The sequence below is a fragment of the Pelobates fuscus genome, chromosome 13 (genome assembly GCF_036172605.1).
Source record: "Pelobates fuscus isolate aPelFus1 chromosome 13, aPelFus1.pri, whole genome shotgun sequence".
Lineage (NCBI taxonomy): Eukaryota > Metazoa > Chordata > Amphibia > Anura > Pelobatidae > Pelobates > Pelobates fuscus.
In genome coordinates this window covers 36,888,155-36,906,110 of record NC_086329.1, presented here as the reverse complement: position 1 = coordinate 36,906,110, position 17,956 = coordinate 36,888,155, and the positions used below count along the sequence as shown (strand labels likewise).

Here is a 17,956-nt window from a genome sequence, read left to right as displayed (position 1 = left end):
AGGAAGGAGAAGCCCATAGGGCCTTGGACCCTAAAAGGTACCTTCAGAAAACAGTATCCCAAGGGTTCATTGGGATATAATGTCCTTGGAGGCTAGGGAGTAGTGCACTAGGTTTCGACTGAGTAAAAGAATGCCTGATTCTTACCATAGAAAAGTCTCTGTGGACATTCTGTGACCCCGCAAGGCAACATGGTGTCAATGCTAACAGATGGTGGCCCAAGTGTCTGTGTGGCCTTATCTTCATAGTCTGTGTTCCTACATCCTGGTCCACAGCAATGAGACAGTGGGAAAATCTGGAACCTCCCAAGGAGACAAGTGTAGGACTGGCTCTGCGTGAATGCTGAAGGTGGGGTCAAAGGTGGGATCGGGAAATCACAGTCATCAGGGTAAAACACGTCATCGTCCAGCTCATCTGAATTTGGATAGCTCTCTTGATCCATCCTAATAGGTAAAAAAGTATAGGTTAGAACACCTATTACACAATACATACTCATAGTTGAAATTGTAGAATTCAAGAACTATTATGATCATCTTTCAATAAGCATGTCCATAATCCCCAGGTAAAAAAAAATCCATCCAGCTCTCCCAAATTTAGGGAGGCTGAGTGGATTTAAATTAAAATAAAAAATAATCTGTGAGTTGGGGGGCGGGGGGAGAAATGAGTGTGTGTATGTATGTCTGTTAGTGTGTGTGTATGTCAGTGTGTCTGGTGTGTGTCTGGCTGTCAGTGAGTCTGTGTGTGTATCTCTGTCAGTGTGTGTCTGTGAGTGAATGTCTGTCAGTGTGTGTCTGAGTGATTGTGTGTGTCTGTGAGTGAGTGTATATGTCTGTGAGTGTGTATCTGTGAGGGAGCCTGTGTGTCTGTCAGTGTGTGTCTGTGAGTGAGTGTGTGTCTGTCAGTGAATGTGTGTTTGTGTCTGAGTGATTGTGTGTGTCTGTGAGTGTGTGTGTGTCTGTGAGGTAGCCTGTGTGATTGTGATTATGTGTGTCTGTGAGTGAATGAGTGTGTGTGTGTCTGTCAGTGAATGTGTATGTGTGTGTGTGTCTGAGTAATTGTGTATGCCTGTCAGTGTGTGTGTGTCTGCGGGTGGGTGTGAGTCTGTCAGTGAGTGAGTGTGTGTCTGCGTCATTGTTTGTGTATGTCAGTGAGTGCGTGTGTCTGTCAGTGATTGTGTATGTCAGTGTGTGTCTGTGAGTGAGTCAGTGATTGTGTGTGTCTGTCAGATTGTGTCTAATCAGTGAGTATGTGTGGCAGTGTATCTGAGAGTATGTTTCGGTCAGTCAAAGTGTGTGTTAGTCTTTAACAGGAAGAGGTGTGGCCTCGATGGGAAGGGGTGGGGCAAATGTAAATTACGGGGTTCCCGAGTTCCGTCATGCCTAGGGCAGCACAGATTCAAAATACACCACTGCTGATAATGTGTGAATCTAAATAAAGTACCAACAATGTATATTTAGGTCATTCAAATTATTTCAGAGGTTTTGGCTCATTATAACTCATATACTTCAAGGGACACTGTAGTCACCAAAACAGATTTAGCTTAATCAAGTAGTTTTGGTGTATATATCATACAAGTCTCACTGCTCAATTCACTGCCATTGAGAAGTTAAACCACTTTCTTTATGCAGTCCTAGTCACACATGCATGCAACATGCATTGCCTTCCTAAACACTTCCTGTAAAGTGAGATCTAATGTTTACACTTCCTTTATGTGTAGACCTTGTAGGAACCTCCTGTCTGTGGTTAAATTTCAATTTAAAGAGCAGGAGATAAAAACTTCTAAAGCTAGTTTATGACATCTTTCATCTCCCCAGCCAGTTCTTGGCATGTGAACATTAGTGTCCAGTGGGCATTTGCCAGGCTTCCCTAATGGCCCATCCATACCTGAGCATGGATGAGATAGAATTGCCCTTATTTGGCTTATGTGTATTCTTTAAAATTGCATTGTTGATGCACTTTCGTAAAGATTCTGGTTTATCCATGGAATACTCAGAAGTAACAGGATCTTTTTAATATCCTTGGTATAGACCCAATTATAGAAAGATTCTACGCCAACAATTTCTCAGTGTTGTACATATGATTTATTATTGGACAATTTGAAACACACAACAAAATTCCTGCCAGTAATTAATAGAAGTCAAGTTGATGCCCCACGGTAGGCTTAGAGCACTATAAATGTACAATACTGTAATTTCCAGTTACATGAATAATTTCTATAAACTATTCCTTAAACAAACTACAAGGTTTGAGCATGAGTGGAGATCTATAATACATCGATATACCCCAAGCCCAAATCAGAATTGTAGCTTTTCACAGTCTAGACAAATACAAGTGAAGCCTGGTCCGAACAGGAAACAGTCTTCTGACCAGCCATAATTACAGGAAGGAGTTTGCAACCAGATTTCCAAGTAGAGTTTCCTCTCTAGAGGCTTAAAATTATTACTTGAGACAAATTATATAATTTTAAGTCCACAATTGTTCTATTATAGTCCATTGAAGAAGACATATTAGGTTATCTAAAAATGTAGATTTATCCCTTCAATGATCCTTTTAGACAGCCTGTTTACAAGAACGTTTAATAAATGTGTATATGTACAATGGGACAATAGGGAGCAGGGCCGGCCAAAGGTAAATCCCCAAATGTAGTAGTACAAGACGTCCCGTGATGCTTTGTGATACTAAAAGGGTTATTCACTTACGTGAGAATTTAAAGTAAATTTAAAAATTCAAAATGGCAGATCTGGAAACATTCCCTAAGTCAGGTATGCTTTACGTTAAGCCTTAAATTTGAAATTCACTTTGAATTCAACATGAATTCTCACTTCCGTGAATAACCCTGTAAGTCTAGCATAGCATCATGGATGCAGTAGTTCTGCAAGGGGATGTCCCCTTTGTATCCCCTAGTAATACGTATCTGCTCTTAGAGTTCCAGGATGATTAATTTGGATTTCAACCAAGTTTAAACGTTCCCCCGTTTCCTGTGATGAGAAATGAAAATCTAATCTGTGTCATTATTCATAGGTTTCTAGATGTGTAGTTGGTAGTTATGTAACTTATAAAGCCTAGTTAACGAATATCTATTTTTATTACAGTGAACTATTATCTGAACTTGGTTACCTTTATTTAAAATTATCTTTATGTATACATTTATGAGTTTATGGTCTGCTGTGTATATTGGGCCCTGAACCTCTGTACATCTCAATTTACTCTAGATCTGAGTAACGTTTAAAGTGGTTCATCTTCTCAGGTATTGTGAATTGTACCTTTGTTCAATTATGAAAATTTTCAGTCAGTGAATATTACGCACTTAAGATCTCCAAACTCCTCCAATTACATGTCACGAGTAAAGGGCAGGTGTACCAACCAAACCAGGTGGTTAAGTCAATAACTTGTGAGTTTGTTGTGCTGTTGACAAGTTTACTTACCTGATGACATCCTCTTGTAACCAAGATGGCACAACAGGCATTGCTCGCTCCCATGCCATCTCTTCCAAGAGCTGGTCCACCTTTCTCCAAATTGGCTGCACTCAAATAAAGATCAATATGCACAGATGCTTTTTTTGGTGAAGCCCAATTGATGCCAAGTACATTTTTACATAAATACAGAAAAAGCAGGAACTCATTTCCCTTTCTTGGTTCTTGCAGCCAAATAGTGCTACTGTGATTTCAGCTAATGTGATCTGGGCCATCTTCTACCACCATAATACTTGGCTTAGCTATCCACAATCAAAAATTTATAGTACCCTGATCCTTGGATTAGTTGTCAAAGTAAGTGAACTGGTACCCTGACTATCAGTTTAGTAATCCAGATATTCTGGTGTTCTGACCTTTGGTTAGAAATGGTGTGTTTCGTGCTTAACCTCCTTGGAGGTCTTTTGCTCAGCCATTCTAAAAACCTATTCTTCCATTCTGTTTCTGGGTGCATTAGAGGGCTGTTTGAATGTATACCATGTGACAGCACAAAGGGTTTGCATATTTCTATCTACATTATGGGCAGACATGTACACTGACAGCTCAACGTCTGAAAAAGAAGACAGGCTTGGACGGTGGGTGCCGTATGCAATCATTGCCATACAAAATCTTGGACAGCACAATAGGGGAAACTAGGCCTTGTCGTCTAAGGTTTGTGGGAAGTACAGTGGATCTTAGGGGCAGTAAGTCAACATAACCATTAAAAAAGATTAATGATTTGGTGTCGAATTCTTAGCACCATGACCACCGCAATTCACTGTAGTGGTTAATATGTTTGGAGTTTCCTTTTTAAAATGCTCAGCAGAAAAAAGGCAATCAGGAAGGTGGATTGCCCTAAGCGGCACCCAGTTTTGGCAAATCTGTAACTCAGTGGCCAGTAGATAAACCACATAACTACAGTGTTATGAATCTGCTATTTATTTAGAAGAAAGGAAACCAACATTTCCAAGGACAATAATCCATTTAAACATTTTATTGACCAGTTCAAGACAGAAAGGATTTGTATAAGATTCTTTATAACAACAACAGCCTGCCTTGTGCAGTGAGAAACTAAAAACGAGTACTTGCCGGAAGGATTAGGTATTTTAATTTCTTAACTGATTCATTGCTGGAGTGATTAGGAAAGAGTGCTTAAAGGGAACGCTCTACAAGACAAACATATCGTGTTAGATGATGGATGTAGGCTATGAAGAGTCATAAAGTCACTTTCTTGCCCAAGGGGATAGCATTTAGATCAGGGGTGCCCAAAAGGCAAGTCCCAAGATATTGTAGAACTACAATTCCCATGATGCTTTTGAATGCCTTTGGAATGCCTTTAGAATTGCAAAGCTGCATGGAAGCTGTGGTTTTAGAACATCTGGGGATCTACCTTTGGGCACCCCTGATTTAGATGAAGGGTCATTGTTTATAACATCAGAAACCAGAGTGCTTAATGCTGCAGTTATGCAGAGTGAGATGAGAAGATCTGCCCTTGCATAAATTGCCAGAAAACTGCCAGACACAATAAGGCAGGAAAGTGAGACTAGGCTCGTGTTTATGTAACTAATATTTAACACTACAATAGACTATCTGGTGTCAGGGGAATTTTCAACAATGCCTGAATTACCAAAAGTAAGCCAAGTCCAGTTTGGAATAAGAAAAAACAAAGTAAAATAGAAAAAAAATGATGGGTGAAAACCCAAGGGAAAAATAAGAAGGATAAGTGGAGTTTGGGCACACTGTGATTGGAAATTAGATTTTATGGAAGTAGAAAAGGGAGATTTATAGGATTGAGAAGATGTGTAAAAAAAAAGTAGGTTGAAGAGTGGGTACAAAATGCATGATTGGATTTTAGGGGGAAAAGACGACAAATTACGATGTATGCAGATTAAAAAATACAAATGATTAAGTAGGAAGAAATGGTTGATGGTTCCCTAACATATTTCATCTTTGCCACATATCTTCCTACAAATGGTGTGAACAAGAGCAATGTGGCTGGCACAGACCTATACACTACTACCGCTCTCTCAGTTTATAGACAATCCAAAATGCAGAGTGGTCAGGTAGGACACAATAGTCCATCTCCTGCATCACAAGGGCCTTAGCAGCACATATTGTTCCCTTCTTCCCAGGACTGATAGGGATGAGTGGCTCGAATACCAGAAAAGGAACTAAAATGAGGCTGTATGGACCTTATTATTTATTGAGGGACAGCAGTATCTACATGGACAAAAGTATTGGGACACCTGACCATTACACCAGCAGAGACATTTATGACATTGATTTCACATATGTTTGTAAATGCAGACTGCCTAGCTACGTGCTTGATTTTATACACCTGTGGCAATGGGTCTGACTGACACACCTGAATTCAGTAATTAACAGGTGTGTCACAATACTACATATGGCTCATGGTGATTTCATTGCTGGAGGCTGTTGTATCCAATTTTAGTAAAACTCATGTTACTACATCTATTCAACAACACAGAGGTCGCTTGGGACAGCTACAAAATATACAATAACATTGATTACTTCAGTGCACTGATTGCTAATCTAGGGCCTTTGTTTGCCAAAACAGTCAAGAAGCAACAAAGTATACAGCAGCTTGAGTTAGTTATCAAATAATTAATATTTCCAGTTAAATTTGGTGGAAATAGCGAGTAGATTGAACTGTGAAAAGCAACTGGAAATAGGGCAGGTGGTGATATAACACATAAGTAACAGTTATAAATACCAACACGTTAGGCCAAAACTAGCCCCTGGACAGGAAATGTTTAATTATGTGATTTAATAAAATCACACACTGTTTAAATATGTCAGCTCTCACATCCTCTTATGTTTTCATTACTATCTGGTGTTTTCTGTACTCCCATCACACTTAGGTATCAAGGTGATGGCTATCTGTAGCCAGGGCTGGGTAGCCAATATATAGTGGAATGTGGGAGACTATCAAAGCATTATTCTTGCCCCGATTAAAATCTGCTTGGAGATACACTGGGCTGATTGTTGGCGAACTACTGCAGGAACTTTGCTAGCCCTGTGCTTGGGCTTGTGACCTACAATCTCAATGCCCTCGAGGGCTGCTCTGGCCCGCTGCCCCCGAGCTGTAAACTGTAAGTTAGCAAGTAGAATGTACCAAATCCTCATATACACCACAAACCCTTTGAGATTGAAGCATATTGCATCAGAAAACTGAATTAAGAGACACTTGGCTAAGATTTTCTAAATCGCCTTATAGTATCTCTAAAACAGGATATAACCTTCTGATTGAAACCATAACACAAGTTTCCTTCTGCTAGCCTTTCATGATACACAACACAATAAACATACCTATATATAATTGGGAGTCTGATGCTTCCACACAGAACTGTGAGAAAGTGGTGTGTGCAGGCCTCGATCACACGCTGCCTGGTTTAGTAACCTCACATGACCGGCAAAGTATATTTACAACAGTAACAAGAGAGGAAGTGATCGTCAGATTAATATCTCTTTACTGTATTCTGCATCAAACTATAGTGTGCTCCTCAACTTGGGGTTGTTTCCTGGGAAAATAAGTGAATAACCGCACACTTCTGCAAATTTTATTGGAAGTAATTATAGAAAACATGGTGTATGTGTTTATCTGTGTAGTAATATGAGGCTGCTTAGCTGGGCTCAGTTTTATGCTTGATTATATAACTTTACTAAACAAAGGTTTGAATTTTCTATACTTTTTTTTAATACACAATAAATCAGATTACATATTTACAAGTAAGATTTCTAAAACACTATTACATTGGACAGCCAACTAGATTTTAAAGGTACGGACACCCTAGGGAGTTAATTTTCTGAAAGTGGCTCTGTCACCAACAATAAACGTCATCTTATCTGTTTCTGTCATCTTATCTGTTGGACTCTGTTTTTATTGGGTTGCTGAGCACTTTAACGTTGACAATGGTTTCAGTTACCAATCAAATGTACCCACATTCCACCAGTACAATCAATCCCACAATGAGCAAACTGCAGACATCATGGACAGAGGAGAACAAAATGGCTGCTCCCAGATATTGAGATCCGGCACAAGGAAGAAAAGATAAATATAAACACAGGCAAGTGGTAAGGAGGGGAGTTTAATCATTAAGATTTTTTAAAAAGACAGCTTCGCTTTAATGAGTTGCGGTGAATTAAAGAGACAGTTTAGGCACCATAACAACTTCATCTAAATGCAGTTGTTATGGTGTCAGCAGGCTTTAAAGCGCCGATCCTCAGGTGCACCAGGTGGCGTCCTGCTTCTCAATCTAAGTTTCAGGAAGTGGGAGTGCCACCGGGCAGGGGCATCGCTGATTGGCTGAGAGCAATCAGCTGATGCTCTCAGCTGACTCCCCATTCATAAAACTGACTTGAAAAGAAATGTACCTTTATAAAGCCAGTTTTATGAATAGTGAGTCATTGTTGGCTGGGAGTGTGAGCTGACCCCTCTCAGCCAATCAACGGTGACCCTGAAACGGAGCTTGAGAAGCCGGATGCCGCCTAAGGATCGATGGTGAAGGCTTAGGTTTAACTCCTTAAGGCAAGAGTAGGCCCAGGAGCCTTGTGGCACCATAAAGACTTTTTTTTATTAAGTTGTTATGGTGACTGGAGTACCCCTTTAACAACCAGCTTTTGTTTATACAAGACAGCTACAAACAAAACCAACCCCGTTGAAAATTACATTTATTAACAGAATATATCCCCTCAGCAGGGTCTCATGGGATAAACTTAGCTCTGCCATAAAGGCCTGGCTAGGATTGGCTGAAAAGTGTCAGCTACTTTTTAGACTGGGCAAAGCTTGCGGTGGGAAGCTGCAAATCCTGAGAAATTCCAGTAAACACTGGATCTTCCAGAGGAAAGATTTTCCCTTTAATAATTTAACATGTGTAAAATGTATTTCTTTGCATACTGTTTGATACATTAACTAGTAGTTAATGAATAGCCTGAGCTGTCCCTTTAAGCCTCGAAAATGTTGCAAATGTTTTTCTTGCAGTTTGTGTTGCCAAACTGCACGTTGTTAAATATTTTACAAACACTGTAGTGCCCTTTGCTAGTTTTAATTGATGTGCATGCAATAAATAGTTTTTATACATTTTGATACATGTGCCTAGACGTCACCAGAAGATATCCAAGCAGCACACAGTGTAATATATTTAGATTTTTATGTAGTGTTGTGGTGAGATTATGATGATGATGAGATTATCCGATTAAGTGTACTAAAAAAAGAATTCTATATATGTTTATTCACTAAATCATGATTCATGGTGCGTTGGCAAACAAACTGCAAAATTAAGGCCCAAACTGACAAGTTGGAAAATGGTTTGCAGTTCTGCTAGTACAAATATTTCCGTTAACGATGAAGTGGCATATAAAATGGAGATAATAAAACAATAATGGAATAGCTCAATAAAATCTCAGTGTTCCTTACGTTTAGCTTGAGAAGGATCCTGCTGCCCCCTCCACACTGTTACTCTAGGCCTATTCTGCCTGTGGCTAATACAATACTGGTTCACCCGCAAAAAATGGGTCAAAGAAACCACTATGCAGGTCCCCCTACATATCGCAGATCCTCAGCACCTTTTATTATACTTACGTCTAAGAGGATGGGGTTACTTGCAAGTTGACTCTCTCCCTGGATCCCAATTCGGGTTTAGATTCTAAAGGAATAGGACACCAATCCTTTTTTAAAATGTATTTTATTTAACTGTAGTGCGTAACCAAAAGGGTTTCCCCTCCCAATTGGAATATTAAAGCGGCTCTGTCACTTCTGAGTTTTTCCTAAAGATATAATCATTACAAAATACTGATGTTGAAATGCGTTGGGATATCATTGAAATTCCAAAGCAATCCGAAGATTCCATAAGTTAAAGTATAGACTACTTTGTCTCATAGTAAAGTCTAAGGTTGACAAAAGATGGAACTCTGCCAACAATATTCGTCCGTCACAAGTGACTGCTGTGGGATTCAGGCATGGTTTCGCTCATCACGAGGCATTAACTATAGAGGCTTCTGTGATCTCACAGGAACCTCTGTAGACCTTGGTGTTGTAGTTTTGCGCATGAGCAAGAGTAAAGCACTGACGCTATTCTACATGAAGCCCCAGGAGCTAAAGAGGGTCCCCAGGACAAGAATGGGGGCAGCTGCAAAGGAACAGCATTGATAAGCAAACTTATCCATGATTGTACCCTACGGCCACTGGACCATAATCGAAGAGATCACCTTTGCGGCCTTGGCAAAATATATAAAGACACACGATAGTGACAGATCTGCTTTAAGTGCACTTGAATCGTGCAGTGAGGCAATTATGAGGACAGCTTCATTACAGCATGATGAGATGGGCACATTGACGCACCTCCGCATCTGCAAAGAAATGCAGTACGAGCGCATGTGTGCTGAAACATTCCTTCCAAAGCACTATATGCGAGCATGCACTCGCACGGTGACTGGAAAAAACAATATGTTGGAGGTAAATTTAAATGACATTCTGTTTGCTGTGCCATGAGTGCCAGGCACACAATTGTAATTTCAAAAAGAAAAAGAAAGAAAAGCGACTATGGAGTCTCCTATGGTCTTTGCATATTTTTCCAAGAACACAGATGAAGACATTGCTGTTTTGTGTGTGGTGGTCCAGGGCTAGATATACTTACCTCATGATGTCCCACATAGATGTCACCATCTTCTTCCTTCAGCTATTGGGGATTTAACCACCGGGAGCCCACATCCGTCTCTGCGAGAGTACAGCAAAAACACTGCAGGTACGCCACCATTGTTATTGTCACACATAGAGTGAGAAAATGCCTTATTCCCCCAGCTATAACTACTTGACAGAGGAAGGTCCACTTCTTGTGAGGTGGAAGAAAAATACAGAAGGAAAAGTAGTCCCTATTATATGGGAAGACGATCGAAAAGAAAAAAGAAAACAGTTTAGGAGTGAGGAACAGAAACAGATTTAAAAAAAAACAAAAAAGTTATGTTTAGGGTGACATAACTGTTTTGACCCCTCCTGTGTCATTGGAGTCCAGAGAATTCTGGGTTGCTGTCATGTTAAACCATTCATAAAGAACTCACTAAAATGGGGATTGTCGAAAATATACAAGGGAAGTGCAAATTTGTAACCAAAAAAGATAGAACAGGACAATTTCTAATCAAAAAGACAACAGGAAGATCCCGGTCCAAGCAGAGACAAGCCTCAACTCCCTGCACAGAGTAGCCTGGCTGAAGCAGCACCCACGCAGCTCAAGATGGCGGCCAACTACCCAGTCACGAAGCATGATACAGGGGTACTCGCCCCAGACTGGGAAACCAGATTCCTGGAAAAGTTCAACGACATCTGCCAGCGGTTTTGGAGGAGAGTGGAGGCACGGAAGCAGCAGCGACCATATTCGCCCCTGAGTCACACCCGACAGGCGGAGCTCTGGCGCGGCGACCTACTCCCAAACGGAGGATCAAGCGGCCCCAAACACAAGCCTACAGACCATGTAAGCGGAGGAACTACCGCCACCCGAGATCACGGTACTTCCACCTTACAGCGCCAAGCCAGCGGACCCCTCCTCATCAAGCACGGGACCCCTACACGACCCAGGCTGGTAAGGGTGAGAAGGCATGGAATAACCTAAGAGTATTGGGACTGTCAACCACACCCCTCCCCGCTGCCTACTACCGCCACACCTAAGGGTAACCATGCCTCCTCCTGTAGGAATCGACTAAAGCACCCAGCAGCCAGACGGCAGGAACTCCACAGACTTACCGGTCTCCCGAGACAATACCCTGCCAGCTCTAAACGCTGGGTCGAACTATGACTCCAACTCTCATGACTCTTAACAAGTGGCCAACACACAGAGTATTGGTTGCCCCCTAGCCACCACAGGGTTGCCCCCTACACAGTTGTCTATAATACCCTATGTTTTCCCCTACCTAGAGTAACTAATGTCAATCCATGTACCATCTTATCTAACCTACCTGCTTAGACTAGTCTGCTACCTATGTTATATTCATAAACTGCAACTCCAGTAGTGAATGGGTTAGTAGGGATACAGTGGTTTATATAGCTAGTATGTTTTGTTCTTGATTTTCACTCACTACTGTAGAGCAGGATCTATTACAAGCCCTAGCTTACTTAGTCATATGCCTAAATGCCTAAATATTCAAACCTAACTGCAGCACTAATACAAATTTGACTTGTAAGCCCTGAGATAGTTAGGGCAGGCTAGCTTTGCATCTAATAGCGGGGTATGCCAGTATAGCCGACAACCATAACCTAATGTATATTATGCTATTGTGTACTCAGGAGATGTACCTAGCTTGCTAAGTCCAACCTGCTATAACCATACAAGGAGATGTCAATATTATCATATAATGCACATCTTCAAATGTACGTCCCACTGAGCACCGTTTGCTATCACTCTTGTGGAAGGTTTACTGTATGCCTATATGCCACTTAATACCTGACTACTCTCGCATGGGTTAATCTAACATGTCATTAAGCAAGCAAGCATACAATTAAGCCATCAGTAAGTTAAATTATATACGCCTGTCTCTCAACCTGTCACATACTCTGAATTTTAACAAAAAATGTGCACTGAATTTCTATGCCATATGACTGTTAAAATATGTCAGTGTGTCTGCCTGCACCAGCTGCTGTGGCGGTGCCGGCTTGTTCGTTCTATTGTTGTGTCCTTGGGCCCAGTGGTCTAAATATTCTGAAGTTTATCTATAGTTCTATACCTAAACATGTCTTTTTCTGTCACTCTGCACATAGAACTATGACCCTGAAACATTTCTACTTAATTATAAAAAGTGCAGCAACTCTGACATTTTATGATACTTCTTACTGTTGTTTCTGTCATTTGAGAAATGTCTATGTAACCATGCTTTGTTACTCAATGCACTACAAAAATAAAGAATTAAAAAAAAAAAAAAAAGACAACAGGAAAATCTTCGCTTGGCAACTTTACCCTAAAATTTCAATTCACGTAACAGTGAGATAATTATAAGGAACAGGAGCAAATCCTTCTTGTTCAGCTTGGCTGCTATTACGAAAAAATGGAAACAAATTGCAGAAATGATGTTTCTGAAAGTTGTGGTTCACAAAAAGTACCTTTTTTGGTGTTGTGCAACAAAAAGGCAGGTCCATACGTCTTTGACATTTTGTTTATGCATCCCAGAATGCAATACTGTATACATCCAATTATACACTGAGACCTTGGCAGTCGGGAAAAAAAAACAAAACAAAAACACAACTCAAACAGCAGTGTGTTTATTGTGAAAGGGTTTCTGTGAGCAGCACATGAGTGGCGGCCAGAGGACAACTGTGTGTGAATGCTGAGTCATGTTTGGAAGCTGAGAACAGCAAATCGAACACATGGTGATATGCGCAGCTGGTCATCGCTACTAACTCCTCCCCTAGAACAAAACCAAAACAAACACAAACTCCGACAGTCACTATGTAGCAACTGCCTTTACAGCCAGGCCTATATTAACTCCTTGATGTTTAAATATCAGCAGTGTCGCGGTGCAGTTGCCGCAGTGGTTACAACACAGATGAAGGAACAGCGCACACAAAAATACAGTTTTAAATTGTACAAAGTTACTTAAAATCATCTATCTCAGCAAACAAATATGGAGATTCAGTTCCAGCATATCGAATCCCATATGAATCCCCATATGTCTCTGCTGTGATAGGTGGTTTTAAGCAGCCTTGTAAAAGTTAAAACTGTATTTGTTTTGTGTGTGCGCTGTTCCTTAATCTAAATTTCAAGGGTGCCCAAAAGGTAGATATGTTAAAACTACGGCTTCCAAAGGCATGGAAGGCAAGCAAAGTTCCTCAACATCTGGGAATCTACCTATTTGGCACCCCTGCTTTATTGTATCATACATTTTGGTCTCTACAGCAGCACTCATCCTGAGAAATGCATGTTCTGGGTGTGCCCCCAATTCCCTTTTTTATGTCTTGCCAACAAAACAGTCTGTTCTTTCTTTTAGCACTATACTTGTCAGTGTGATCAGCAACAAGTTGCAAACCAAACATTATTAGCATTATTTTTTATAGAGCCCCAACAATCAGCAGAGCAGTACAACAGCAAAAAATAATAATTATTACGTAGGGTTTAGGCCCACATATGGTTCTCTGGATTTTGTTGGACGAAACCTCCATTAATCTCAGTTATAGAGACAGCCGATTATTAATGAAAATGGCAATATCACAAGCTAGTCTTGAAAAATACACACATCACAATGTTATAACTGGCCCCTTGGTTCCAAGGCACGGCACAAGAGAGCCAAATAGGGAAATGTATCCGACAGGGTAGCATTGATTAAACTCAAATATTACGTTTTCAATTTTATTGTCTATACTGAAATATTAAGTCAATATTTATTGACTTTATTGAAATAAAGTTAGCCAATCACAAGGGATTGGTAGTACGGCATCCCCTAGTGGTAACGAAGCAAGGTGCACTGGTAAGCAGAACTCTTTGTGGCAAAGGTCTTCTCCATTAATTGTCCAGTGCTTTCAACAACCATGTATGTGCTAGTTGGGGACATCATACTCTGCGGGAGGGATACCCAAGATTCGTTTTATAATCCAATTTGAACTCCAAGACATCTAACCGGTATTATAATTCTATGATATTCTTTTGTTACCCTCCCCTTCCCACTCCCCTGATTGTCATTTAGGATTCTCAGACAGTCACAGAGATCATATAATCCCTGCTGGATTCGTACTTTGGCTCAAAGGTTATACATCAGCAGAATCTCTTTATAAAAATTCAAAACAGATGTGCTGTTTACAGCTGGCGAGTCTGGTTCTCAGATACAGCCAATACAGCTTGACATCTGCGCTCTGTTTATCCTAACCCAACCCGAGGCACAAGATCTTCCTATAAAGGAACCAGTCAAAGTGGCACCATCTAAACATACAATAATGACCAAAACACCCATCGCCTGCAAACAGTAGAATTCTATTTAGCAACACAATATTTACATAATGCTATGTATCAGTGACACAATATCAACTCTTATGACATTTAATGCAAATAATACAATATTCCCTATAACATATCTCAGTGTTTGTAGGTTGTTGGTTTTTTTAACGATCTTCAAATTTGGGTTGCCAGATCTACCTTATATTCCTGGACATCTATCTTTTTAACAAACAGTATGACAGTGCATGAAAAGTGCTGGTCTTCTGATATGTGGAATCCATATGCTGCAGGAGGACACCCCCCTCCCATTCAGCATATTAATTCCACAATGGGTCAGCTCTTTTCATATAATTCCCAACAGCAAGTGTCATACAGAGCTGACAACTTTAGAGCAACTGCTACTGACAATAATAGATTTGCTGCATCCCATCTGTCAATCCCTGAATACAATATCAAATTTTATTGGTGGTCATCTGAAATTAAATTGGTACTGAACATATCCTATACCAGTTTAAAGTGAGCAGCGCCTTATATGCCACAAGTTTTGAAGTTGAGCTATACACTTTTAAAAACCATCTGAAAAACTTTGACAAAGAAATCACAGAAAGTCAATAACTATAAAAGACAGGATAGTGCTGTGTAGAGAATAGAGAGGGAGGGTGGGGGGAGGGGGGGAGAGAGAAAATAATGACTCATTTTAGATGTGCATTGAACTACTTGGCACCCTTAACAAGGAACTAATGTATCTAGTGAACAACACTAAAAATCACCCATAATCTCACCATTTCCATAATTAGTAAACAATACAAAGTAAAACGTTCTGACTGTACTTATAAATGCTCCACATCCAATAGTTAAACATCTCCAACTTTTTTAATATTGTTTTGTTTTTCCCTTATAAAGATTACCTTAATCAAGAAGTATTAATATCAATATTTAATGGATTTACTTAAAGTCATCTGGATTGTCCATAGTGTCTCACTGCAGATCTTTTGCTGAGTGAGGGTCTATTTATCCAATTGTCTACAGGTATCCCCCTTAGTACATCTCTCATCACCTGTAACCAGGATTTGGATGGGCTTGATGAGAGTTGTATTCCAACAGTAGCAATACAGTGAGTTAGAGGTCCCATGATTTCATGCCAGTTAACCTGATGAGCCCCAGGACAATATAGAGTTTAACCCACGTTGTGCTCACAGCCACCTATCTCCCTATCCAAACAAGCCAATGTGAGTACTTACGTTAGTCGTGGGGTCCAGACAGGGGCTGAGCAAGGTACCCTCTCACCTGCTGAGTTCCAGAACTGTGCCCGGTATCTGTGAGTTCCTCTCATTGAGCTATATTGAAGGGAGCAGAGCAGGCTGGGGAGGGACTGGCTGTGATTGGCAGAAGGAGCAGTGACTGGCTCCCATCCACTCATCTCCTACACAATGTATCCACTGCCTATTGTCCAGTCAATGTATCCAGCACTGAGTGTTCTAGAATCCTTATCGCTGTGTTTACACTGCCACCTCTCACGGGCTCACAATACACACCATACTCACACAATTCACTTACAGGATGCTGCTGCCTTGTGCCTCCTCTAATTAGCTTTGTCCTGTCTGCACTCCCTGACTCGTGATCTGCTGTACTCAGTCTTGTTTTATTTACTTCACCATCAGCACTTCAAGCCTTCCCTCCCGTGACTGCAAGGTACCTGCAGTCACACCTGCCAGGCATTAAATCCTCAGACACTGACATTCCTGCTCAGTTTGGCTTCTGCTGTAAGGGGCTTATTCACTAAACAGCGATTTGGAGTGTGCTAACATATACCTACTCATAGTGGCAGTCTCAGCAGCATCTGGGACTTGTGGTTTTGGTGCCACAAATCTGAGTGCTCTGTTTTCAGGATTATTTTGTCAAACTGTTTTGGAACTACCCATAGAGCCCATTAGTCCAGTCCCTCTACAGTTGCATTTTAAATGTAGAAAGTAATCCAGGCACTCCAAAGTGTTCCAAAAGATCGGAAATTATTGGACCCGAGGACCAAAACACAACGTTTCGACCGCTTGAGGTCTTTTTCAAGGGGTCGAAACTTTGTATTTTGGTTCTTGGGTCCAATAAAAATTGCCTATATTTTGGAACACTTTGGAGTGCCTGGATTACTTTCTCCATTTCAAATTTTACATTTGGTCCTTTTGGTACTGGGACTGATCTGGTCAGCACCCAAGGATTCCAGGGTGAAGGGTTTGAGTGCAGTTCCACAACCTCTACAGTTGCAGTGATGAAGAGGGGATTACATTTTCATATTAGCTCCAACATAATATATTTAAACCTGAGAGACAGTCCCTTGCACCCACAGACTGCTTTTTATATAAACATCCATCCTGAATGGCAATTATAGGATGAGAGGAGGTAGGTTAGCAAAAAGTGTGTAAGTTGTCAATGGATGGATCACCCCTACAGTGGTACTTCGGTTTACAAACGCCTCGGTTAACATCATTTTTGGTTTACAAATGAAAATCCATTGAAAATAATACCTCCGTTTACACATTTTTTTCGCAATCCAAAGGAAGTTTCCCCAGGATGCATTGCACCTAGGAGGTTTATAGCGCCACCCCCGTGCAAGCTGGAGTCTGTGGGTAGCACGTGGCGTCGAGTGTGGAGGTGTTGGAGCGGCTTTTGCATCGAGTTATGGAGCCATTCTGGAAATTGTTTGCAACGGTTTTGAGACTTTTGGGAACTTTTTTGGTGCATTTCTCAAGCTGTGGAAAGGTAGGGAGCTGATCTTCGACGTTTGCATGCCTTTTAATGTGTGTTCTGCATTGTGTGTTGGTTTCCATGCCAGCTCATTTTGACTTGTTTCTGACCTCCTGAACGGATTAATTGGTTTTCAATGCATTCCTATGGGAAACTGCGTTTCGGTTTACACATTTTTCGCAATACAAAACGTCCCGGAGAACGCATTAAATTCATAAACCGAGGTACCACTGTATATCGTTTACTGTGCAAATATACCCCTTTAATAATTAGTCGATTTTTACCACATAGGATGGAGAGTATGCACTCAATCTGACATTATGGAAAACTAACAAAAGTGTTGGAAAATTCAAGCTGAAAAGATGATTTGGGTGGAGAAGTTATTAATTTAATTTAGTTTTAGCCCAACATTTGCAATATCCTTGTGAATTGTCCATATTATTATTATTAGTTTTTTTTTAATTAAACAACCAGTTCTTTGCACTTGTCAGATTCCTGGTTATATTTTCTATTTTGTAAGACCTATTTTTGCAGCAGCAAAGTTAGACATTAAATGCCAGAACCTCCACAGACCATCAGTAGATACAGATCAGGAATTATAAAGGAAGTAAACTGCCCACTAAGTCTATAGGCCCAGGCCCAGCTATCTACAATTTCCTATTGGCCAGCACCCACGAGGAGCCATATTTGTTGAAATGTGTCTAATAAGGTAATGGGCAATTTTCCAACAAAATGGCATACCGAGCAATTTTGAAGTTTGGGTACCACTATAAATCAAATTTTTTTCACTTTTTTTTAGCATTAGCTAGTCAACCAAGTTAATAGATATTTCTACCGCG

At 40.6% G+C, this 17,956-nt stretch overlaps 1 protein-coding gene across 2 annotated transcripts in view; it reads right to left on the bottom strand.

Moving 5' to 3' along the window:
• BMF (Bcl2 modifying factor) overlaps positions 1-15,976 on the bottom strand; it is a 47,121-nt gene extending 31,145 nt beyond the window's left edge. Inside the window, exons 1-2 of one of the 2 annotated variants that reach the window (XM_063440223.1) lie at positions 15,923-15,976; positions 146-441 (exon numbers count right to left, since the gene is read on the bottom strand). In XM_063440223.1, coding sequence (XP_063296293.1) covers positions 146-440 — 295 coding nt within the window. In that variant the 5' untranslated portion in view covers position 441; positions 15,923-15,976. Of the gene's footprint in view, positions 1-145; positions 442-15,619; positions 15,850-15,922 lie in introns of those variants that run through there. The other variant, XM_063440222.1, reaches the window with a different exon arrangement.
• Positions 15,977-17,956: the final 1,980 nt, after the last annotated feature.